At 31.0% G+C, this 24,858-nt stretch overlaps 3 protein-coding genes and 1 long non-coding RNA gene across 4 annotated transcripts; 2 read left to right on the forward strand and 2 right to left on the reverse strand.

Annotated features, from left to right (window-relative positions):
- Positions 1-403: 403 nt before the first annotated feature.
- On the forward strand, positions 404-8,604 carry LOC114391888 (putative glucuronosyltransferase PGSIP7). The gene is made up of 5 exons (XM_028352888.1): positions 404-974; positions 5,662-5,920; positions 6,813-7,014; positions 7,114-7,261; positions 7,751-8,604. The coding sequence occupies exons 1-5, from the start codon at positions 694-696 to the stop codon at positions 8,289-8,291; spliced, it is 1,431 nt and encodes a 476-aa protein (XP_028208689.1). The 5' UTR covers positions 404-693; the 3' UTR covers positions 8,292-8,604.
- LOC114391889 lies at positions 1,548-2,408 on the reverse strand. The gene is made up of 2 exons (XR_003662190.1): positions 2,200-2,408; positions 1,548-2,126 (listed from the first exon to the last, which is right to left on the reverse strand). It is a non-coding gene; the product is annotated as an uncharacterized LOC114391889 (long non-coding RNA).
- Positions 8,605-14,891: 6,287 nt separating the features above from the next.
- Positions 14,892-18,461, forward strand: LOC114392949 (probable pectinesterase 68). Its single transcript, XM_028354212.1, has 5 exons — positions 14,892-15,409; positions 15,694-15,883; positions 16,684-16,890; positions 17,634-17,875; positions 18,077-18,461. The coding sequence occupies exons 1-5, from the start codon at positions 15,141-15,143 to the stop codon at positions 18,231-18,233; spliced, it is 1,065 nt and encodes a 354-aa protein (XP_028210013.1). The 5' UTR covers positions 14,892-15,140; the 3' UTR covers positions 18,234-18,461.
- A 1,785-nt stretch (positions 18,462-20,246) lies between these two features.
- Positions 20,247-24,657, reverse strand: LOC114391882 (peroxisome biogenesis protein 19-2-like). The gene is made up of 5 exons (XM_028352881.1): positions 24,526-24,657; positions 24,396-24,444; positions 24,021-24,303; positions 21,168-21,484; positions 20,247-20,523 (listed from the first exon to the last, which is right to left on the reverse strand). The coding sequence occupies exons 1-5, from the start codon at positions 24,563-24,565 to the stop codon at positions 20,478-20,480; spliced, it is 735 nt and encodes a 244-aa protein (XP_028208682.1). The 5' UTR covers positions 24,566-24,657; the 3' UTR covers positions 20,247-20,477.
- Between the last annotated feature and the right edge of the window lie 201 nt (positions 24,658-24,858).

Below are 24,858 nucleotides of genomic sequence, written 5' to 3' on the forward strand. Positions count from 1 at the left end.
GCTCAATTCTTTTCGTTTATGCATCCATTTGTTACAAATTATAGTAAATTTTGATTAGAATGCATTGTCTACATAATCTCAATTAATTTTATGATTCAAGAAACCATATGTGATAAATTGAAGAAAGGACTAAATAGAACCAAAATTGTTAAAATAAAATAATAAAATAAAAGGCTAAAATTATAATTTTTCCTATTTTTTTACTTTGTTTTACATATAGAGTATTAAAAATTAAATAATGTATTGTGAATGACGAGAGGGTTAAATATTGAAAAAATTTAGATGAATGAATCATGAATAATAATCCAAGAAAATCTGACACAATTTTAATCTAAAATATGAAGGTTTATCTATAAAAAAAAAACATTAAAAGTAAACTATGACTTATAAGAGTAGATTCCTTTTCGTATGGGGGTAGCAATAGCATCTTGGGTAGCATTTAAAAGCTGCCTTCCTCCTTTCTCTTCATTCAATCCTTTTTTCCCTCGGTTTCCTCCCAAAACTGACTAATTCCAAGACTATTCCTCCACCTTCTCACTACTTTTCGACACGCTCAAATTAAAACAAGAGTTCCACTACTGCAAATAGATATTTTCACTTCCTACATATAACCCTATTCCACCACCTCTCTTTTCATCATCGCTTCAATTAACACTTCCTTTCGTTGTTTTCCTCTGATTTTTTTGGTGGTTGATGGCGTGGGCGAATAAGCGAGGTGACTCAAAAAATGCAGGGTTTATGAGAACGTTGGTGGTGGTGTTGTTGGTGTTGCTATCGGGGTTTTGGTGTGTTTCCGGTGTGAAAGAAGGAAAAAGAAATGCTTACGCGACGATGATGTACGTAGGTACGCCGAGGGACTACGAATTCTACATAGCCATACGCGTGCTTCTCAAATCGCTGGCTACGCTCGACGCTCAAGCCGATCTTGTTGTCATTGCTTCCCTTGATGTTCCTCCTCGATGGATTCGAGCTCTGTAAGTCCCACTCCTTCCCCATCATTTGCCACTTTATTTTTATTTACTTTTATTATATTATTATTTGTAACCTGTGTTTGCATTTGGTTTCGGATATGTGTTGCTTTATTATTCACCCCGGAATTTGGTTGATTTTATTATTTTTGAAAAAGAAGGAAAGAGATTTATTTAGTAGTAATTAAGAACTTTGCCATTATTGTAGGACTTCGAAGTATTCTTACAAAGATCATTTGACTTTCTCGTAGGATTTTATTTTTGAAAAATAAGGAAAAAGATTTTAGGAATACTAACTTAATTATTATTAAAATTCTTCATATATTCTCAGTGTGTTTGAGTAAAGAAATTAAATTTTAAATATTTTAACTGAAATTCTTTTATTTTTAAAATTTTGTATTTAGATAAAAAAAATTAAATTTGTTTATTTTTAACTAAAAAAGTACTAATTGCCACCATGAATCAGTAAATATTGTGTATGGCAAAAATATATAATGTTTGTGCTTAAGAAATATTTTATTTGAAAATGTTAATTGAATTTCTTAAGCACAAAAAATATAACTTCAAGTGCACATTCGATTAGTAATATTTCTTAAGCACAAACATTATATTTGTTTGGTAACAACGCAACCCTCAAACTTGAATCAAATTCAAACTAACCTGTGCAAGTAGTCTGCACAATACGATTCATCATTCATGCGTTTGCAAGCACAACACAAACATCTCCTCTATACAAACAAAATTAACAAAAAAAAAGTCCATGTCACAGCCCCTTGTTAATCTAGTTGCAAAGCTGCATGGGGTTCACAATTTCCTTTATGTGGGTCTCCTTTGTCATCAAAAGGTTTGCCACCTCCTTGTAACTATCTTGCTCCTTCACCGCACTTGATTTTGCCTCCATGACTAAATCCGCGGCTTACGAGTTCATTTGACTTCGATTCGAGGATGGGAGCTCAGCAGCTTCTGGTGCAGCCGGCATGTCAACTTCAGCATGCTTGTCCTTTTTGAGGTTGCAAGATCTACGAGAGATCTGGAGTGAGTTTCATTGGATTTGGGTTTTGAAGATGAAGAGAATGGTTTTCACTAAGTAAACAATGGAGTGAAATCTGATGTTGTCTTTGCTCGTCAATGCAGCACCACTGTCGGCACCGGATCGATCTGCGAAGAGGAAGAGCCATGTTAATCATAGATTAGAGAAGGAAAAAAAAACAAAGATAAGAAATTAACGAACCAGAGAGCAACGGAATTGTGAAAGTAATAGTGAATGTGAGGGTCGAGCGAGAGAGTGAGAGAAAGTCGAGCAAGAGTTTGAGGAAAGGTCACAGGAAAGAGGAAAGAGCGAACGAGAATAACAAGAATTTTCAAATTCTTTCCTTTTAGTTAGAATTTAGAATTCCTTAATTTTAATCAATTGAAATTTTTGTTTAAAATTTCTTGAATTTTAAAATCTTTCAACTAAAATATCCACAAACACCAAGTTTTATCTTAAAGAAGTTTAAATTTCGGTTTAAATTACTTTTCCACTTTATTTAAGTGTTTATTTCATTTAATTTTTTTCAGCTCTCTTTTACCTTTATCAAACTGAGGAACAATCACTTAAAAACTTAAAATCTTTGTCCCTCGCCAAGGATAGAGATTGAATAAAAGGAGGAAAAATAATAGGAAAATGAAAAGGAGTTCATATCATAAAAAATGAGGATCTGGTTGGGGAATTGGGACCCTTAGTTCGGTTTGGGTCGATTTGACTGTGTAGTGACTAGTGACAACCCATAATGTTAATGCCTTAAAGGATTTATGGGCATAGATGCTGATGTCCTAGTCCGATTTGAAAATTTTCAAGTCCCGTTAACTACTTTGCCTGGCTCCACGCTCACTTTCTGTGTTAGGGTAGAGCTAGGATCGGATTTTCAATGGAGTTTAATTTCTATGGATTTCTTTTCATCCTTTGAGATATGCAAGGCAAACAATACAGATAATTCTTAATTTTTTAAAAAAAAATTGTAAATTTAGTCCCTCTTTTCCACGTAAGAGTCTTGCCCCCACTCAAGTCAATTTGAAATGATAATTTCTATTAATGAAAAATATTATAAACACACTCATAATAATTTATTTTATTTTTACAGAAAACACACTCTTAATTTTTGTCATTTTGACTAATGAATATTTCTCTTAATTTTGTAGTCAATTATCCAATGATAGTAAGAGTGTCTTGCCGTGTATGCTGTTACACTCCTCTTATATGGATTGTCTAAAATTTGTACACTATTCATCAATAAATGAAGAATTATATCAGGTTGTTTAATTTTTAAATTAGTTAAAAAATGACATTATTATTATGAAAATGTATTATCAAGTAGTTATCTATAATTTTGTTATTATATATGATAATTTTTAATTAGATGATTAGATAAAAAAATATTAAAAAAATTTAATATAATAAGTTAGTATTTTTTTTCCTTCCTTTTTTAAGTGTAAGTTGTCACATCAAGTGTTATGTGTTGTTTGTTGTGAGGGGCGATGGTGTTCTTAGGGACTTTAGGATTGCGCGTGAAGTTCAAGAGTGAAGAGTGTTTGACGATGGTTTCAACGTCCTTGAGAAATGGGATGGTTGTTCAAGGTTCTTTCGTGTCTTGTTCCTGTTTGGTTATTGTTTCTTGCGGCCGGCAAGTACTACTCTGTCAACAAAAAAATGCATTGAATTTTAATAGGATAAAACTTAGTCCAAATATGTTTTGGTACGTCAATCTAATTAGAATTTTGAAATTTTATTTTAATAGTTTATGTATTAAAAAACATTATAAATCAATATAAGTTATTAAAGTAAATTTTAAATGAAAATAATATAATAAACTATATTTAAATTTTTCTTTTATTACTTCACAATTTTTAATCAATTATTTTATTAAGAAAATTGTTTGACGTTCTTTTAAGATATATATACACTATGGAGAAAAAGAAATTGGAAGTTCCCGAGACAAAAAAAAAATAGAAAGTTTCTAAAAATTTAGTTAAAAGTTAAAAAAATTAGGTTAAAATTGAAAAAAAAAAGTTTAAAGTTGAAAAACTTTGTCAAAAGTTATTAAGTTATTTTATTAAATTAAAGTGTTTGTAAATTGAACCAGCTGAAAAATATAAAATAAATTAAATGAACATATTTTATGATATTTCTATGTAAATTTTAATTTTATTTTATAGATAAAAATATATTATGAGGTGTTATAATTTTAAAATCTTATATTTTTTATGGATAAATTATTTTCATTGTATTTTTAGTTTCAACTATTATTTTTTAAATTATTTTTAATCAAGTTTAAAATAAAATAAAGAAAACATACATTTAAGTAGATATTTTTTTGCAGAGTTTCATTTTATTTTTATTATGTTAATTAATGTAATAGTGAAAATAAATTGTCTAATATAAAATTGTTCGAAAACCTTGTTTTATTTAGAAAAGGATAATAAAAAATTAATAAATATTTTAAGGATAAAAATTTAAAATGTAAAAATTTAAAAATTAGAAATTAATATTTTAAAAGACATTATTTTAAATAGTCTTCTAAAAATGTTAAAAGTTATTAAAAATATTTATTTATCAAATAATTAAATAAACTTTTAACTAATAAAAAAATAGAAACCAATTGAAATGACTTGTTGAAGATAACATAAGTGAACATTTGGATTGGGTACTAATGTCTAATTTAGATAGCAATAAAAATCAAATAATTGATAAGTAAAGGTGTAGTTGAAGTATAGCTGAAAGAAATTTATTTCATTCAGCATAAAAAAAAAAATAGGTGAAAGAAGTTATAAATTTAATCTTAAATTGTAAAAATTAATAATTTTGAATAAATAAAAAATGCTAAAATATCTCTAGTTTAGGGACGTAAGAAATATTAAAGATGTTAGATAGGAGTAATAACGTGCTTACTAATTAATAATATTACTATTAATGAGGCTTCATAATGAGTTGTGACAGGTTTAATGAAATTGATGGCTAGGGCTGTAGACGGTCGTGTGCAGTGGTCCCTAATTTCATGCCATAATTAATTAGATAGTAGATGAAAATTTTGTGGGGACATCTCCACACTTGTTTGTAGAGTACGAGACTGCTCCTTCTTAGATGTGCTAACAAGGGTTCTTTAATCTTTGAGAACAGGCTTACTCATCATTTAGTTTAATCAATTACTCCAAAGTCCAAAGCATGGAGGAATCATGAAGACGAGCATGGTGCCTAATTTGATTGCCGGCTATTTGTCTTATCTGAATTTTCACAACTTTAGCTAACAAGTACTAATGAATGACTAATCATATTTTGATTTGATCCCTAGTCCCTTGGCTAGTGGAACTCTCAACATCTAGTTTTACACTTGGAAGTCATTACATTATAATATTAGTTATCAGAACAATTTGTCACTCAAGCGACTTTGTTGAAAACAAAAGCTAATCACTCAATGAAAAATAATGAGAGAAGAAGAAAAGGACGATTATAAATATTGGACACATCAAAATCAGCAAGAAAACCAATTTGTTGGAGTACCCCTGAGTCTGACAGTGCACAACTTGAAGTATAATTGCCTTTTACTATTTTGTACATTGGACATAATTGCGTCGCGTGTATGGACGTGTTATTGGCATTAATTTGATGAATTGATAATTGACTAGCCTTGATGTTTTTTATTGGTGGATCGTGTAGTGAAAAGGAAGATGGTGCGAAAGTAGTAAGAGTGGAAAATCTGGACAATCCTTACAAGCATCAAGATAATTTTGACAAGAGATTCAAGTTATCGTTGAACAAACTCTACGCGTGGAGCTTAGTGGACTATGACAGGGTGGTGATGTTGGACGCTGATAACCTCTTCCTCCAAAACACGGACGAGTTGTTTCAATGTGGACAATTCTGTGCGGTCTTTATCAATCCTTGTGTCTTTCACACAGGACTCTTCGTCTTGAAGGTACATACCATTTCATTTTTCCAAAGAAAAACCCTACAATTTAACTATCTACTAAACTGCAATATAGCTCCAAATTTCACATAAATTATTGCTACCTTTAAATCGTGTTAAATTAATGCTTCAATATTGTCCTTCTCTATGGTGTAAAGCAGCTTAATAAATCAATATTCTAATTAAGGTGATTCATATACGGGGAAGGAAAATATTGACTCCCTTTTGGATGGATTTGATTAATCGTTTTAATAGTGTATATTACCTCAAAAGATAAATAATAGTATAAGCTGAAGAAAGTAATATTATCAGTGCTTTGAAAAAAGGAAAATGTTTTGTTGATAGGTGCTCTTAGGACTTAGGAGACTCGTCAGGAAAATAAGAAAATACTGTATTCAATTAAATAAAATTATTATACTAAGAAAATTATTTCAGTCTTGATTGATTTGATAGCATTTAATAGATCACATGTCAGTTGGCAAATATCTTCTTCTTCTTTTTTTTTATACCGTTGGCGAATATCTGTGGTAGATATCTATAAAGTAAAGTATATTAAATGCTACTCCTTAACTAGCATGACACACTTTTTTGTGTTAAATGTTTCGGGGAGTTTCGATTCTGAATGAATTAATTTTATAAAATTAATTTTGAAAGTGATGTTATCTATATTTGTATATTTTTATTTTAGTATAAATATAAAAGTTATCGAAATTATTTTAATTTAAAATTAATTCTGAATCAAAATTAATTGTTGAATATGTCATAAGAAAAAAAAATTATTCAATATAAAATTAAACATGAGAACATTTATCTAAAATCATATTAAAAGCAATTACACATGAAACCAAACACACACTTGATTATCTCTATTTTATAGTTTCTAATTATTTGATATTTGCAGCCATCAATGGCCGTGTTCAAGGACATGGTTCATGAATTACGGAATGGGAGAGAAAATCCTGATGGTGCAGACCAGGGTTTCATAGCTAGCTATTTCCCAGAGTTGCTTGATAAGCCAATGTTTCACCCACCACCTAATGCCACCAAGCTTGATGGAACATATAGGCTTCCTTTAGGTTATCAGATGGATGCATCTTACTATTGTAAGTATATACCTTAGTTTTTGAAGCTGCACTTTTGAATGCTTAATGCAATTCTGATCAACCCAGTTCATGCTAATATGAGTCCTATAACTTCTTCAGATCTTAAACTTCGCTGGAGCATACCCTGTGGACCAAATAGTGTGATCACATTCCCAGGGGCACCATGGTTGAAGCCATGGTATTGGTGGTCCTGGCCTGTTCTGCCATTAGGCCTCCAGTGGCACGAAAAACGTCGCCAAACTTTGGGGTAAGGTCGATATTGGATGCATTTTGTTTTTTTGCAAACAAATAGTGATGGTGATCTTTTGTGATTTACTAGTACATTTTAACTTGAAAACACTGAATTTCAGAATAGGATCCTGTTTTAATAAACTTTTCAATAAACAGACACTTACAAGAAAAGAAAATAAATTAAACTTCTTTTGGTAAGTTAAAATTAGCTTATTATAAGTTAAAATCAACTTTTGAAGAAGTTAAACGAGAAAACTGCAATAAAAGTTGAAGTGTATAAGTTAGGAAACTAAATTATCCTCTAAGTGTTTATTGAAAAGTTTATTCAAGCAAGACCAATTTCTATAAACACATAGATAAATCCACAGATTATTATGTTTATTTTATTTTATATAGTAGCACTTTGATTTCTGTCACATAATTTGAGTTAATTTTTAACCCTTTTAAAATGATCTTCCCCTCAAATATTAAGTCATTGTAACAATTGGTCTATAATTTACTACAGGTATGGTGCGGAGATGGCTGTGATACTCATTCAATCAGCAATATACTTGGGAATAATAGCAATGAAACGTTTTGCAAGGCCAAGTCTCTCAAAGCTATGCTATAGGCGTTCCGACAAGAGCATCAACTTGGTGCAGAACATCCTCAAATTTGTGGCACTGTGGAGCATTCTTGCGGCTTACACAACACCCTTCTTCATCATTCCTCCCACGGTTCACCCTTTGTTGGGATGGCCTCTCTACTTGCTTGGTGTCTTTGCATTGTGCTCAATTACGGTCAATGCCTTTCTGCTGCCAATGTTGCCGGTTCTGATGCCATGGCTCGGGATCGCCGGTGCCTTGATTGTCATGGCTTTTCCTTGGTATTCAGATGGGGTGGTGAGAGCATTGTGTGTTTTTGGTTATGCATTCTGTGCTGCACCGTTTGTGTGGGCTTCTATGACTAGGATAATGGCAGGGCTTCATCAGTCTCTAGAAAGGGAAGCTTTTTTGCCAAGATTAGGAGAATCCTCACCACCTTCTTGGTTTAACAAGTTGTACTGAGTTGTCTAATTGAGCATGATTGAATGCTTGGGGACATGGATGACAATTGAGAAGCTCATTGGAAATTGAAGGGGAGGAAGTGCCATGGATTTAGCACCTTTATGATGTTACGGTTGAAATTATATACATTCTTTTGGAGTGAGATGGCCATGCTGCACTTACTAGGAGGAGGAACATCGGGGACTTAGTGTGTACATAGATTGTTTTGCAATTTTTTCGCATACATCTGTATCAATTATTGCACGATTGGTTCTTGTATTCAAATTTTTAAAATTGTTATTAGATAGTTAAATAAGATGAGAGAGTTCTGCATTAGTAAAATTAGTAACAACCAATGAATTTCTTTGCTATATTATTGGCACTCTTAGTAAAAACTGAAGAAAACTCGTCTCAATTATGTATCACAGTCATGAAAACATATTAATATTGGACAAAAGTTAGATGTACTTTCATGCGTCCTCCGAGTACGCTTCTCCAATTAGAATTGGAATTTTATCTTGATAACGCATAATAAATATTTGCATCAAGCCTTAAAGGTCAATGTTGATTACAGAGGCAAACTTAGGGGAACTTAAGGATCATACTCATGCACGCATGAACTAATGGACGAACGAATTCATAACGCAACAGCTTCAATGTCCAAACTGACTCTTTAATAGTGAAACCAGGATTTTATGCTTTACAAAAAAGAGGAATGGTATGTTAGAAAAAGAAGAAGAAGAAGAGGAATGGTGTACCAAAATAAATACTCTTATAAACTAAAACTAACTTAAAATTTCATGAATCATATTAAATACTCGTTATTAGTAGAAATATAATCAATAAGAAAATTTACTTAAAAATACATGCTAAACTGTAATTTTAATCTTCCTAATTTTTAAAATTTATGGTTTTAGTATTTTTTTATTCTATGCAAAAAAAAAATCAAAGACTATTAATCCTGACCTCTTTCACTCAACCTCTCTTCAAATTGCAATTTAGCCATATATAAAAGAGTTTAATGTAAAATAATTTTATACTATTATTCAGTCATCATAAATCATTGTTTGAGTTGTAATTGGATGACAGTGTACATTATTTTACACTGTCAATGCATAATTTTTTTACTTTATGTAAAAAAGTTTAATATCTAAGTACTGTTATAGAACAATTTTATACAATAATTCAATCACAAATAAACGTGTGTTATTAGGGTTTTTTATAAAACTGTTTTCCGGTCATTATTTGATTGACTTTTTGGCAATCGTTAATTGGTTATCTATTGTGTGCTAGACTACTTGTTATTCAACAGCAACAAAAAAATGATAGAGTACTAGCTGAGATGGAAGAAAAGGTGCCATAGGACGAGGGAGCCCAAAGACGCGTCCAATTAGGCCTCAAGACCTGAAATAAATTAATGGGCCTAAATTTTAATATTGCAGCATAGCAGTGGTATAGACGTTCTGTTAAACAATTCTAAGCTTAAATAAGTTTTTAATTGGCTTAAACTTTTTTATGATTCATCTAATTTGATCTTTTCCGTTTTTAGTCGTTCACATTTTTTATTTTAATCTCTGTGATTTTGATTTTTTTTAGTTCCTATCGACTACTTCTGTACTATCAAGTGCAAATTAAAAAGAAAAGGATCCAAAACTATGGACACTAAAATAAATAAAAGTTGTAATACCAAAAAAAAAATGGGAGTAAAACTAAAAAGTGAAATCAAAGATCAAAATATATTTAAATCTTTTTAATTTCTAAACTGATACTTTTACATCAGCTTTTACTAAAAAAAATGTTTTTAATCTTTGAACTGTAAAATCATGTACGTTTTTTATTTCAAATGAAAGACTAACAACACATTAATTATTGAATAGACTAAAAAAAGAATAACATTTTTATATGAATTAAAACTAAAAGAATAATAGACTTATAGAAAACAGAAACGTATTTAAGCTAATTATTTAGATGCTAATATTACTTCAAACTATACTTAAACCATATTTATAGTTTTTTTTGTTGTCATTGTAGAGCATAATACAGTTATTTATTTATTTATTTATAATGAAAAAAAATGAGGTAATATGTGCAAGTGAATATTACCGTTCTCACGATTTTTACTATTTATAGGCTATACTAAGCACCTCTTGAAGGACAAGAAATAAATTTATATTAACACTCTACTAGCTAGAAATTAATTTTTTACTAGCAATGACTTATTACTAAGCATCATACTAGACGTTTATTTCTCACTAGAAATAATTTCTTACTAATTAACCATTACAATGATTCATTAAGACTCCCTAACCATCGTGATGGTTTAGGAAGCCTAAAAATAGTAAAACTAACCTAGGAAAAAAATACTTCACACCCATCCTTAAATATAATATACTTATAATTAATTTACAGCTATTAAAAAAGTTCATTAATTTAGTAAGTAGTGTTGAATTTGTCCTATATAAAAGAATAAAAATATTTCAAAAAATATCTTATATTTAGGAATGGAATAATTAAAAAGGCATATGAACTTATTACAAGAAAAATAAGTGCAAAATTACATTAAAAATAAGAAACTGGAACTAACTATTCAACTAAAAAACTAATTAAACTCCAACCCATGAATGTTTCTTGATAATAATGTGAATTCAAATTTTTCATGTTGTCTTCAAGTTGAGATTAAATAATCATGAACTTGTATAAGAGTGATCCAGTGTAGCCTCTAATCCACTTTGATCATGTGAATACTTCTTGATCATATGAATTTAAATTTTTCATGTTGTTTTGAACTCAAATCGTCATCAACTTGTATAAAAGTGATAGTTGAACTCAAATCGTCATCAATTTGTATAAAAGTGATTTAGTAGTGTAACCTCTAATCCACTTTGATAATGTGAATTTAAATTTTTGATGTTGCCTTCAAGTTGGACTCTAATCATAGTCAACTTGTATCAAAGTTATTCATTATTGTAGCCTTTAATCTACTTTGATTTTAACTTTCCTTAATTATCTCCACAATTAAGCCTTGCAAAATCTCTTTCATTATTTTAGTTTTGCATCTAGTAATGAGACCTTCAATTTCACAGAAAGGATCTTTGAATTGATTGATTAGTTTCTATTTGATTTTAAGTAGTCTAATTTAGTAATTCCATAAAGTTCCAAAATTAATGTGTGGTTTAATGAATAAATTATCAATATTAACTCGTTAACAGATTATAAGAACCCTATACAAATAACATCGTATTTTTATAATCCTCTTTTTTTAAAAAAAGAAAAAGCTAAATATTATTTTTATATTCCTCGTTAAGAAGAGAAACGTCGATCCCACTGAAAAACTAATGTGATTTAGTGAAGAAAATCACAAATCACCTCTGGTACCTGATTGGATATTGTTAGGGTGATTTTGCAATAGTTTATACAATCAATTACAATAAATTCATATGTTTATCGAAATCCATAAAATCTTGATAACCTAATGCTATATATATGGTGTAAATTCCAAACCTGTCAACATTTCATTTTAGAATGTTTACCTGAAATCGTGATTATAGATTAAGAATAATATTTTTTTATCCGAAAGAATTAAATATAAATTAAATATGGTATCAAGATTTACAACAGTTTCAAGTCTTACTAGAATAATACTTGTTGTTAACAGCCAAAAGCCACTAGTATTTTCGAAACTGCTTCCATGAAATGATGAAACTACAATCATTTATTTAATTTTTTTTGTTTTTATTTCCATGATCACTGTCGAATGTCATTGACCTCTGCTGCCCATTTCACTTTTAAATTAAGCATATATACACAACGAAATTTACATCTATTTTCTCCGACAGCAAAACACTACAAAGTATGTAGTATAATGTGTGTTTGAGTAAGTTTTTTTTAGAAGTATTTTTAAAATAAAAAAATGAAATGAATTTTTTTTCATAACTTAAATTAATTTTTTATTAACTAATTTGTTGTAAAATGTCACTCATATAATTTTTCTAAAAAAATGAAATAATATCTATAAATTAATTATGATTAACTAATAAAGAACTAATTACAATTTAGAAAGAAATTCATTTTTTTTTTGTCTTAAAAGTGATTCTAGAAAACTTTAGGCAAAGAATCATAAATATTATCATTAACCCAATTACCCAAATCGAGGATCGTAGACTGTGGTTCTGTTTCCAACTTTCAACGTTCGAAAATATTGTTAAGTGGGGGCCAACTTGTCTGCCCAGAAAGATAAAAAGGTTTGTTCATCACTTTCTTTAGGTTTTATGGAAGGATACCAAAAAATACTACTATTCATAATGCTGGGACCATATCATGCATGTGTTATGCACACACTACTCCAAATGACCGTTTGAAGCACAAAAACACATGCTTTACGACATTGGCAATTGGCAACTTCATTCGACGTGGACAAGGAAAATACTATTAAAAAATAATTAATCTGTTGAATTCCATAAACAAATATCAGTAATTTTTTTAATATATATTTTTATCTCTAATTAAATAGTATTTTTACTCATTTATTTTCATTATACAAAATTTTCATTATTAATGACAAATTCATATACAAATTTGATGGATTAAGAACTTTTCACCTCACCTAATTAATTAAAAAGTATTTATTGTATTTGGTGTTACTAGTGAAAAACAAGTAACTTTTGGAATTAATTAATGATATAAATGTATAAGTAAATATTAATGACTTAGAAAAAAGAATTCACATAGACTTAAAAAGACTATTATATTAATGTGTGAAGTATTGATTAAGGGTAATTTTGAAAAAAATATTTAATATAATATTGATTTTATAAAAAGGATTATATTTTGAAAGAATTTTATTAAGAATATTAATTAATATCACAACGGTGATGAATAATGAATCTTTAGACTTGGACTTTCTTTAAGTAACTCGAGTATTAATTAAGTTGCATCAAGTAATGTTTTTAAAACTAATTTTTATTTTTTATATATAAAATGTTATGTGTATTTAAACTATCACGTTAAATATTTAAGCAATTCAATTTTAATTAAATAAAATTATTATAAATAATACATTTTTCTTACGGATAATAAAATACAATTTTCCTTGCCAAATTTTTATTCAACTGTTTTTTTTTTAAGGATTTGAAGTGAAGACCACTACTAACCACTAATAGTGAAAATTTAGTTATCAAAATTCTTTTGTGAAAAGTTGATGTAGAATAGTTATAAATACTTTTATATTAATTTCTTATATTTTACAATAAATGTTGAATACGTTTTAGATTTCTATCCCATCAAATATATTTATTCTCATTTAATATTTTCATAAAACAATAGAAAGATTTATAGGAAAGTTTAGAAGTAATATTTTGTATTAATGTGTATAGTACAATTAGCCTAATGGCCAGAATTGCAATTTACAAATGCCAAGAGTGGAGAGTGAAATGGGGAATTTATCAAATAGAGTCACGGGTTAATAATAGTTGGACTTTAAGGACATGACGACAGTACCTGAGGCTGGGAGGAGATGACCCACATGTCTTAGGGTATTAGACTTTGTACGCACTGCCACCCCAATCAACGTTCTCAAATCTCAAATTCTCTAATTAAGCTAGTGCTAAGCATGTCATTAGACCAAAAACACGTTATCTATCCGTTTGTAACTATGTAAGTAAAATCAATGGAGGGAACTATTGTTTTTTGTTCTGATGCAAGCAGGGGTCCGGTTTATATCCGTTAATATAATAAAATATTTATTATTTTATAATAGAATAACTGTGAATATAATTAGTATAATTATTAATAGAATATTTAAGTTTATTCTATTTATTACTACATGCATGCTAATAAAGTAAAATATTTATTAGTAAATAACAATAGAACTTTCAATAAAATATTTATTATTAAATATATTTTTCTTGATTACATTAGACTAATTGAATAATTATTTTTTATTTATCATGATAGATTTAACGGATTGATTTGTTAATGCAATCATAATATATATATGAATTATTATATACACATCTTAATAACTATAATTACATGTAATAATTATTTGTTATTATGAATAAAAAAATAAAAAGGAATTGATATACACCTATTAGACACAACTTAATGAATAAAATATTTATTACTAAATACTAATATATACAATTAGCGTCAGAAATTTTAAATTGTAATTTTCTATTTTTGTTATAGTAATTGAACAAAATAATTAAGAAATGTGTAATTAGGCTAATTGAATTATTATTATTTATTTATTATAATAGAAAACAATTTAAAATTTAATGGATTAAATTGTTAATGTAATCATAATATATGTAGAAAAGAGATTCATTTATTTCAAAAGTAATTATTTTAGAGTTATTTTTCATCTTTATCATTTATTTTTTTAAGATATATTGAAAAAAATGATGATATCTCCTCATATTTATATATATATTGTAAACACCTTTATTACAATAATTAAATGTAATAATTTATTATTATGAATAAAAAAAATGGAATTGTTTGTGTGTCGAAACAACATACACCCTAACAAAAAGTGACCGTTGGAAAGACGAGGATATATCTTCGTCTATATATGTTCTTAAAATAGAAAATTATATTATATATATAGAGATATATAGAGTAACACTAACACTGCAGTGATCGTATTAATCAGCTAGCCACAAGGTACCCAAATAGCCTCAGGCTATAAATTTCAATACCCCTCTCGCCAATTGATCTGTTTTAATTTGTACTTCCACTTCCACATTGCATCTGGTGTGTTTTTTCTTCTACTATAGCTATCTTTCATTCTCTCTCTAGCTACACACAACCTCTGTATATTCTCCGCGCGCGCTTTCGATCGATGCTATTATAGTGTTCCCTACCTACCTTATGGCTCCTCTCTTCATCTCAATGCAAATGCTTCTTCTGGTTTTCACTTGCATATTATTGCATGTCACATGCACAACTTACCACGACAGCACCCCCAAAACAGTGCCTTCTACAAACTCCTCTAAGTGGGTGGGGCCCATCGGACACCGAGTAATCACCGTTGACGTTAACGGCGGAGCCCATTTCCGCTCAGTCAAAGCCGCCGTCAATGCTGTCCCGGAGAACAACAGAATGAACGTCCTTATTCAAATAAGCGCCGGATATTACATGTACTATTATTCTTCCACTAATTAATTAATACACATTACAACTTATTTTTTGGTCGGCATCTACCATAGATTAATTCTGCTCGTAATACTCTCATGATCGTTGGTCCCAACGATTTTCATTAAATAGATTGTTTCCACAGTGTATGAGCGCAAAGTGTTTACACTAGAAAGTTGTTTAATTATTTCAGTGTTATTAGCTCACTCTTCACTAATAATAATTCTGACAATTAATGATATAATTAGTAACTAATAATAAGTTTTGCTGTTGGGTTTTGTGGGTGTAGAGAGAAGGTGGTAGTGCCCGTGACGAAGCCGTACATTACGTTTCAAGGTGCGGGAAGGGATGTGACGGTGATAGAATGGCATGATAGGGCTAGTGACCCTGGTCCCAACGGCCAACAACTGCGTACTTACAGAACTGCTTCTGTTACTGTTTTTGCCAATTATTTCTCTGCCAGGAATATCAGCTTCAAGGTAAAATCAATTCAGCTGTCATTTTTTAACACTACATTATTTCTATTCTTAGTCACATTATTACTAATTATCATGCTTATTTATTCTCTCTTTAGCTGTCAAATAGGTTTTTAGATGTCCAAAAATATTTTTTGAAATGATCGAATTCCTTAAAATGACACTCTTATTCTTCTTCAATATGTCTTTTTGTAATTACTACGTCATGTGAAGCATGTTTTAACTAACAACCCCAAAGCCTGTACTCTATGTCTTGTCACCATCGATATATTTATTAGCAGTTAGCGACTTTTTGTTGCATGTGTAAAGATTCTTTTTACTACTAACACTGCGGTTAAGGTTTCATCAAATTTTAAACTTCGATCCTATCTCATTATCATATATGATTTTTTTTTTATTTCTCACTTAAATTTTATTTTTTCATAAACATGTATATCAAAAAAATATTTCACAAAAATCAAAGGAACTGTTATACACAGAATAATTGTACAAAAATCATTTTCCTAGCTATTTGTAAAGAACAGAAGAGAAAAACATTCCCTTGTTGCGTCTTTTTAAAAGTAGCTAGGGTTCCGTATTAATATATTTTTTTTCTTCTGGATAAATGTGGAGTTTAATGTGCAAAGCTTGAGTTGCGGTATAGCTAAGATGATATCATAAAGTCAATAATTAAGTCATAGATGGGTCCATTTCCATGAATCACTACTTCATACTATTATGAACTTTGAATATGTAGAGTGCGATTCCTTTTCCGCCAAAACTTTAGAAGCAATTAATCAATAAATTAATATCAAATGGTGCAGAACACAGCACCGGCACCCATGCCGGGAATGGAGGGGTGGCAAGCGGCGGCGTTTCGCATATCCGGAGACAAAGCCTATTTCTCCGGCTGTGGATTCTACGGTGCACAAGACACTCTTTGCGACGACGCTGGCCGCCATTATTTCAAAGAATGTTACATCGAGGGCTCCATAGATTTCATCTTTGGCAATGGCAGGTCCATGTACAAGGTAATTCATTAATCAATTTCACTGGTGTTTGTGTATTTATATACTATTTTACTTCTTTATTTTTATTTTATTGTCTGCAGAAAATTATTTTCGTCACACTATTCTTATATATTTATATATAATGAAACAAACATTTCAATAAATTATTGTTCCATCTTTTTTATCCATTTGGGTAAGATCAGTAGTTTTAAATTGGCTAGGGTGTTAGTGGGGCACGACATGGTTGCATGAAAAAGGGTATGAGCTTTTTGCCAATTTGACATATATTAATGTACCTTTAACCTTTGTTTCAGAAGACTCATCACTTATCAAAATGTCAATGTGTCACGCACTTTAGATTCTTTTGTCATTTTTTTTAAGCCGGGTGCAGATTTCTAACTTCTACAGCTTTACTGTTTTGGCTTTTGGTTTCATAATGTCTGTGGCTTTTGATATTTGGAATGCTCCATCGCCCTTGGCTCTTTGGGAAAGAGTCTTGTAAACTCTTTTTGAATTTTCTTACCTGCTTGCACACGTGACTTTCATTTATGCTCAATTGTAAGATGTACTCATATAAGCCTAATTTTTTTTTTCTTCTTTATTTAATACATTGGAATTCCTTATTGTAAATTGAAATTTGTAAAAAAATACTTTCTAAACCATAATCTAAATATAAAGTTGATAGAGTAACATGTTTGGGTTATTATAATCTAAACAAGCCTTTAGTTAGTTGTTGGGGTAACTGAGAGTATAGATTGGTCCAGGATTGCAGGCTACACTCAATTGCGACGAGGTTTGGGTCAATAGCAGCCCAAGACAGGCAATTCCCATACGAGAAGACGGGCTTCTCATTCGTACGGTGCAAGGTGACAGGAACAGGCCCAATTTACGTGGGCCGTGCAATGGGCCAGTACTCCAGGATTGTCTATGCCTACACTTACTTTGACGGCATAGTTGCACATGGTGGTTGGGATGATATTGATTGGAACACTTCCAACAATAACAAGTAAGACCTAACTTTTACCAACCTTTTTTTTATTATAAGCTAGAGAATATTACTAATCGTGTTAGATCATGCAAATTTTCTTTTGGCTATAATTCATAGCACACTTCTTTGTACGTGTTCATACTATACATATAATTAATCACTTTACTAATTATGGTATTTTATTATGATTTGGGCTAATATTGAATTCCACTGCCTCAGGACTGTGTTCTTTGGAGTGTACAAATGCTGGGGACCAGGAGCAGCGGCTATACGTGGAGTCCCATTGGCCCAAGAGCTAGATTTCGAATCTGCACATCCATTCCTTGTCAAGAGTTTTGTCAATGGAAGACACTGGATTGCACCCTCTGATGCTTAGTTAACTGATAATATTCCAATCAACCAAAGAAAAAAAAAAAAACTCCATAGGAAATTGCACAGTTACAGTCTATCCAATACTATTGATGTCATTATCTCCTTTTTTTCTGGGTTTAACCATAGGAAATTCATTCATTCAATATTTAATAAGAGATATTTCTTCTTGTTAGGTAACTGACAAATATACTCGATGGCCTGGATTTTATATTGATTATTCTTTTTTATTTTTTATGGATATATTGATTATTCTTTGATCACTTTCAAATGCAATAAATTCTTAATTCTTACATGAATAAACTTTTTCGTTGTGTTTATCTTAATTCAATACATTCTCTTATCACTTTCATATTCAGGGATCTCGAGAATGATAGGAAATGTTTGTCAAAAAATCAGAAAGCAACTTTTTTTTATGAGAATGAAAATAAAGGCCACAAGGCAAAAACTAGAAGAAAATTTTGTTTGCAACTAGCAGTAACTCGTAATGTAATTGCTTTCAGAAAATATTGATAGACAAGCCCTTAGTATCTTCATCTTTCTATAACGGTAGAACCTATGTTGAGTACTTAAATTATTTTTTTTTAGTCCCACAATAGATTTTACATTTTTATAGTTTTATTTTAAATTTAAATAGTTATTTATATAACATTTTAATTATCAAACAACAAATAAAAAATTAATATTATATTTTTTTATTTATCATTAAAAATTAAATTGATTAGAAATTAGAAATACATAACCTTGAGAGAGATAGGGAAATTAAAAAAAAAATTACAACATTAAATTAATTACTTAACTTACACCTAATATACAATTTATAGTTTAATCGTTGACTTCCACACATGATAAATGTATCCTTCATTAGGATATCATATAACATCATTATGTTCTCTATCTATTTTGTCTCGGTCATTTTTATTGTTCCGTACCACACAAATTGATATTATTAGAATTTAGAAGATGTTGTAACTTCTTTTCGCTTGCTCTTCTAGATTGATGAGGGTGTGAATTGAACTCATGAGGATCCATTTAGAGGGAAAAAATGAATTGAGATATAGATTGTGAAAATGAAACTAAAACAAGAGAATGAGATTAGAAAAAATTGAGTTTGAGAAATTAAGAATGAGAATGAGAATAATAGTTGGGATACATGTGATCACCAATCTTCTCAATTTATAGGATTAAGTTGGTATCTACTTTTATAATATTTTAATAAGAAAGAGAAAATACACAATACTGATCAGATGCCCTAATAACAAACGATTAAATTTTATGAGTAAAGTGTAGATTTTTGTAACATTCTCTTCTTCACCTACTCTGGTTATCTGAGTGACAAGCAACTACACATTTCACAATGACACTTTACCTTCCTCCTCCACTTTCTTTTATTTTTTTCCCCCCCAATTCCCACATGAGCCCTCCTCTTCCTCCTCCTCCACTTTTTTTTTTTTTTCTTTCATTCCCACACAATTACCTCTGTTGCCCCACCCTACTCTATTTCTGGAATCAAGATCATCGGACCTCCTCTGTCAAGGAATGACAGTTTGGGGGAAAACCTGTTCGTGCATTAGATTTGTCTTTTCTTTTTTATTATTTATCATTTTGATTGTTGTTGTTGGATGAATTGTTCTTGTTGCCTGGACTGTATTTGATTTTGATCTGGTGTTCTTTCTTTGGCTCTTGAGTTAGTCGTTTCCCTCTAGAAGTCATTAAACAATGGACATTAAAAAATACTTTTTAAAAAAAAAAAAACAATGAGATTCTTCGGGGTTCTTCTTCAGGATCAGTTCTTACACAGTGTAGAACCTGCATCACTCTCTATTGCTGGTTCTTGGGAAGAACCATTCTTGTGTGCAAGAACCCACTCCAAGATCATACAGTAAAGATACTCTTATGATCACCAATTAGTGCCTTATAATCAAATAGCTTATGTTACTTATTATGGACATCATCATATTCAAGGATTCAGGGATCTCGGGAATGATAGGAAATGATTCTCAAAATATCAGAAAGCAAATTTCGTTTGCAACTCGTAATCTATTAGCTTCCAGAGAAAATATTGATAGACAAGCACTCATCATATACAACCTTAAAAAGAGGCTTTAATTGTGGATTCCTCATAACCTTATAGTAAGTAGGAAAAAACATTGTAGCGCATAAAACTATTTTATTCTGACAAGTGAAAATTAAATATTCCTAAAAAACTGTAAACCAGCAGCTGCAACATAGTAAAAGGGAAGAAATAGCTTCACATTATGCAACAATTTGGCTGAGTTTCAAGCATCTCTGGAGATCTGCAAAAGAAAATGTTCCTTTCAGTTGATGCAGATACAATAATGTAGTTGAAAACTACATGATATATATATATATATTAAAAAAGTAAGTTTCCAGAAAAGCTAAAAGAATAGAATGACAATGCATGCTGCCCAGTGGAGGATCAAACGTTTAATGTTGGTGGTTCATTCCTCAACTAGGGTCTAGTCAATCCTGCATGAAATTGTAGCTTTTATATGATGATTTAATACCCATTTCAGCAGTAGTAATTCCTCCCAAGTTAGATTACTGAATTCCTACTGCATTTATGTGACATATAATGCTACCCTACCCCCCGCCCCCCCCAAAAAAAAAAAAAAAAAATTTACAGATTGTAAGTAGCCATTTTATTTGGGTGAGTACTGATTATCAACTATAAGTTTCAACTGATATGATATAATAAGCTTCACCTATAAACAGCAGCTCTACAGTTAACTTATAACTCTTATTAATGCAAGACAAATCATTTACTTGAGTATTTAGGGAGCTAAAAATAAACAATGCATATTTTCTAATGAGGGTCTTATTTCAAGATAAATAAATAAAGATTAATGTTACATACATAGGGTAATAAACAACAGCACATGCCCTAAGCTTGCATATTCAAGATTCCAAGGGGACTTACAACTGGCCAAGACTGGCTAAATCAAAATCAGGAGCAAGCTCCTGGACGATATCATTTGGTGGTTGTCCACATTCTTGCATTTTTTGCATAAGCTCAACAATCTTGTTGAAGTTTCCGGGATCATTATCGTAAACTTCATTAAGATTTCGTATCAGTTCATATTGGTGTGAATAGCGATCATACTCTTCTTTGCTTAAGCTGGATTTGTGCTCTTCCAACCACTTAGGATACTTCTCTGCTATTTCCTTCATTGGTTCATGAAGAATCTCCTTGGACAGAAGTTGCTGCATCATGGTCTCCACAATAGATTCCATGTCCTAACAAATTGATAACATTGTTAGCATTAAATCCAGGGAAGGAAGTCAAGACATGGTCTTCCCATCATGAAGAATTTTAAAATAGCACCATAAGTAGTTAAAATATCTTTGATGACCTTAATCACTTGCTTCATCATAGTAAAAATCTATAACCAAACTTGGCGAATTATTTTGGTTTAGTTTAATTCACTTATCCCTCATCTCATTTCACAGAAGATATAATAGATGCCAAGTTTGTAAATGAAAGCAGTATTTGAGGCCCCAATGGTATTGGTTGCTCTGCTCAACTATCATCAATCACTAATCACTTTTCCATGCGAACCCCAGAAAAAGTCACATCAAAGTTCATACGGTCCAAATTTCTCTTAATTTTCATTCTCCTAATTAATAGATTCCAACTTGAATTCTTCATATATTTTTGGACATCTTTAAGAAAAATGGAAGTTATAAATTGAATATAAAAAACAAATAAAATAATTTGCAATCATGATGACAGACACCCATCTGAATGTAATATATGAAGCAGAGGTATTACATTAAGAAATAAGATCACTGCATTCCATTAGAGAAAAACTTGACATCCCCAAAATATGTGCCAAAATCTAGGATGAACTGAATGCATAATTTCACAAGGCATACAAACTCAGAAAATACAAAACGTAGTAAGCCATCACAATGGTAGTACCAAAGCTTTGTAAAGTATTAGCACTCAGATTTTGTCATTACATAAAAAATAAGTAATAACCCAATTTTCAATTTAAATATAAACAGAGAGCATAATAGAATAAAGGCTATATATGAGCAATCCATTTCCTTAATAAAGTAGGTTCTAGCAAGCATCAGTTCAAAAGCACCTCATAGGTGGACCACTCCAAAATACCAGAGCTATTAATGGTTAAGTTCTTTTTTTTGTTTTGCCCTCCCCCACCCCACATCTCACCCTAAATATACCAACATTGCAAGTTAATATTTTAAGATATGCATAAACGCATGTTTTAATAAGCGGAAGAACAATCACTTATAAAAGTGGAATTCTAATATGAGTAAGAAAGAATGTCACAGTACAACATATGGTTTTAATCCTTGATGTTCATTTAAAGCATCATAAACATCAAACTCGACAAGATACAAATCCAAGAATCAAGTGGTGGTTGCTCAAGAGTGATCAACATTTAACTTTTAGAAAATGATTGAAGGTAATTGGGGACAACAAGGTAGTACTAACCTCATTTGGGATGAGATGCCTAAGAATGTTACGAAGGTTGCTAATGCAGTCTTAGGTGAATCAAAAGATTTTGGACTGAAAGACAAGGAATTTTGTTAAGAAATTACATCTCAACCACATATCTATTTAATGATCTCACCTCTCACAATAAGACACTCCTCTCACCAGATAGATATGCATCTAATACCTGTATCGTATCAGTGCATCTTAGATGAAGTCCCTTAATAACCATCTCTTCACCACCAATCCATACTTAACAAAACACACACTTCTATCACAAACAGAACATGCCAACCAGGCCACAGTTCACGATTGTCCAATGCAGCAGCAGGCAAATTAATTACCACAAGTACAACACAACAAATGACACTATTGTCAAAATTTAATCTTGTTCCAATTTTCCAGAGTATCCCCACCCAATAGGTGAGAGACTAATCTCCTGGGAGAGGAGCGGAAAACATTTTTTTCTACTAGCTCAGTGAGGTGTTTTCTATCTAAGGACAATACATTGCGCACTTCAACCCAAGCTAATCTAAACTCTTCCTCTGTTATATTTATCCTATGTATTAATTGATTGTTATTATAAGCATTCCTTGTGTGTTTGATTCTCTGTGTGTTGTGTATGGCTCATATTTTATGGGTCGGACAAATATTGGAGTGGAGCGTAAGGGCCACCTTTTGTTGGATTACGAAGCAGGTTGGGGTATGGGTAAAGCCCATGGTATGCGTGATATTATATACTGTGATGTAACTTTACTATTTATGAATAAGAAATAGAAACAGTTATTTTGCTCCTAAGGACGTAGACATACTTCCCGAACCTTGTTAAATCTCTTGTGTTTGCATGTGTGCATGTGCTTTCTCTCATTCTCTTTAGAATTCTGGTTACTATTGTTAATATTGTTAAATAATACTGCTATGCTTGCTGTTTTGGTTTTCTAATTTTTGTTATCTAACACAACATTCTCAAACTGTAAGACCCCATGAGAATATGCAAAACACAATCAACTGCCCGTTAAATCCACAACCGATATTCACCTCACAACTAGATAACATGGAGATATAAGGCGAGTTGGATGGTTAATAGATAACATGGAGATATAAGGCGAGTTGGATGGTTAATAGAGAAAGATAGGGGAGAAAGGTTGTGGGTTTGATCCCCTCTCCTAACAAAACTGACATTCTAACCACTAACATTTGCCGATAAAAACAAATAGATAACAAACTTAAAGCGCTTTGACAAGAGAAATAATTAATAACTGATATCAAATTCAAGAACAAATTGGTTAGAAGAAGTTAAAAAAAGAATACCTGAGAGCCAGCAAGCTGCTCAAACTGTTTCACCCAATCCTCCATCAAGGCATCCTTCCCCAAATCATCGGCAGTGGGTGTGGAAATAGACTCCAGCCCTTTAACAGCCTCTTTGGTCTGCTCCCTGAGCTTGTTGAGCGCCTCCGACACGTGGCTGTCTTTGGAAGCAGCCTTCTGTTTCCCCTTTTTCTTCGTTCTCAAATCGGGTAAACCCATGCCCAATCCTTGCACCCCCGACGCCAAAGAAGGACTCTCCTTCTTCTTGTTCGCACTTGCTTCCCCACTACCAAAACATCACATAATAATTAAACAACGACCTTCAAAATTCAGTATGATAATAATAATGATAAAATTGCAGGGACAAAGGGGGAAAACCTTGGAGGGGGAGGATTGAGGTTGAAGGACTGAAAATCATCCAAAGCACCTGAAATTATCGAATGGAGCAATCTCAGATAGAGATAAAAAAAATGATTAAAAAATAGAGAGTAGGGAAGAAAGAGCGTACTATCGAGGAGTTGGTCAAGGTCTTGAGATGAGTCGGCCATGGTTGTCACCGCCACACAACGCTGCTACTACGGCCAATGGAGGGAATAAAATAATCCCTCCCTATGCAATGCTGCTTCTGGGTTCTCATCCATATTCATATTAATATTTTTATTTAATTTCTTTAGATTTTTTTCCTTTTTATTACTATTTTAAACTTTTAAGATATATCTATCAAAAAAATTATTAGATGGTTAAAGATTATTATATTATTCACGATCCCTCATAATAATTATTTGATGTGTGAACAATAAAAAATATATTCACTAAATTAAAAATATTCATTAATCATCTA

This window comes from Glycine soja, chromosome 17 (assembly GCF_004193775.1).
Source record: "Glycine soja cultivar W05 chromosome 17, ASM419377v2, whole genome shotgun sequence".
NCBI lineage: Eukaryota > Viridiplantae > Streptophyta > Magnoliopsida > Fabales > Fabaceae > Glycine > Glycine soja.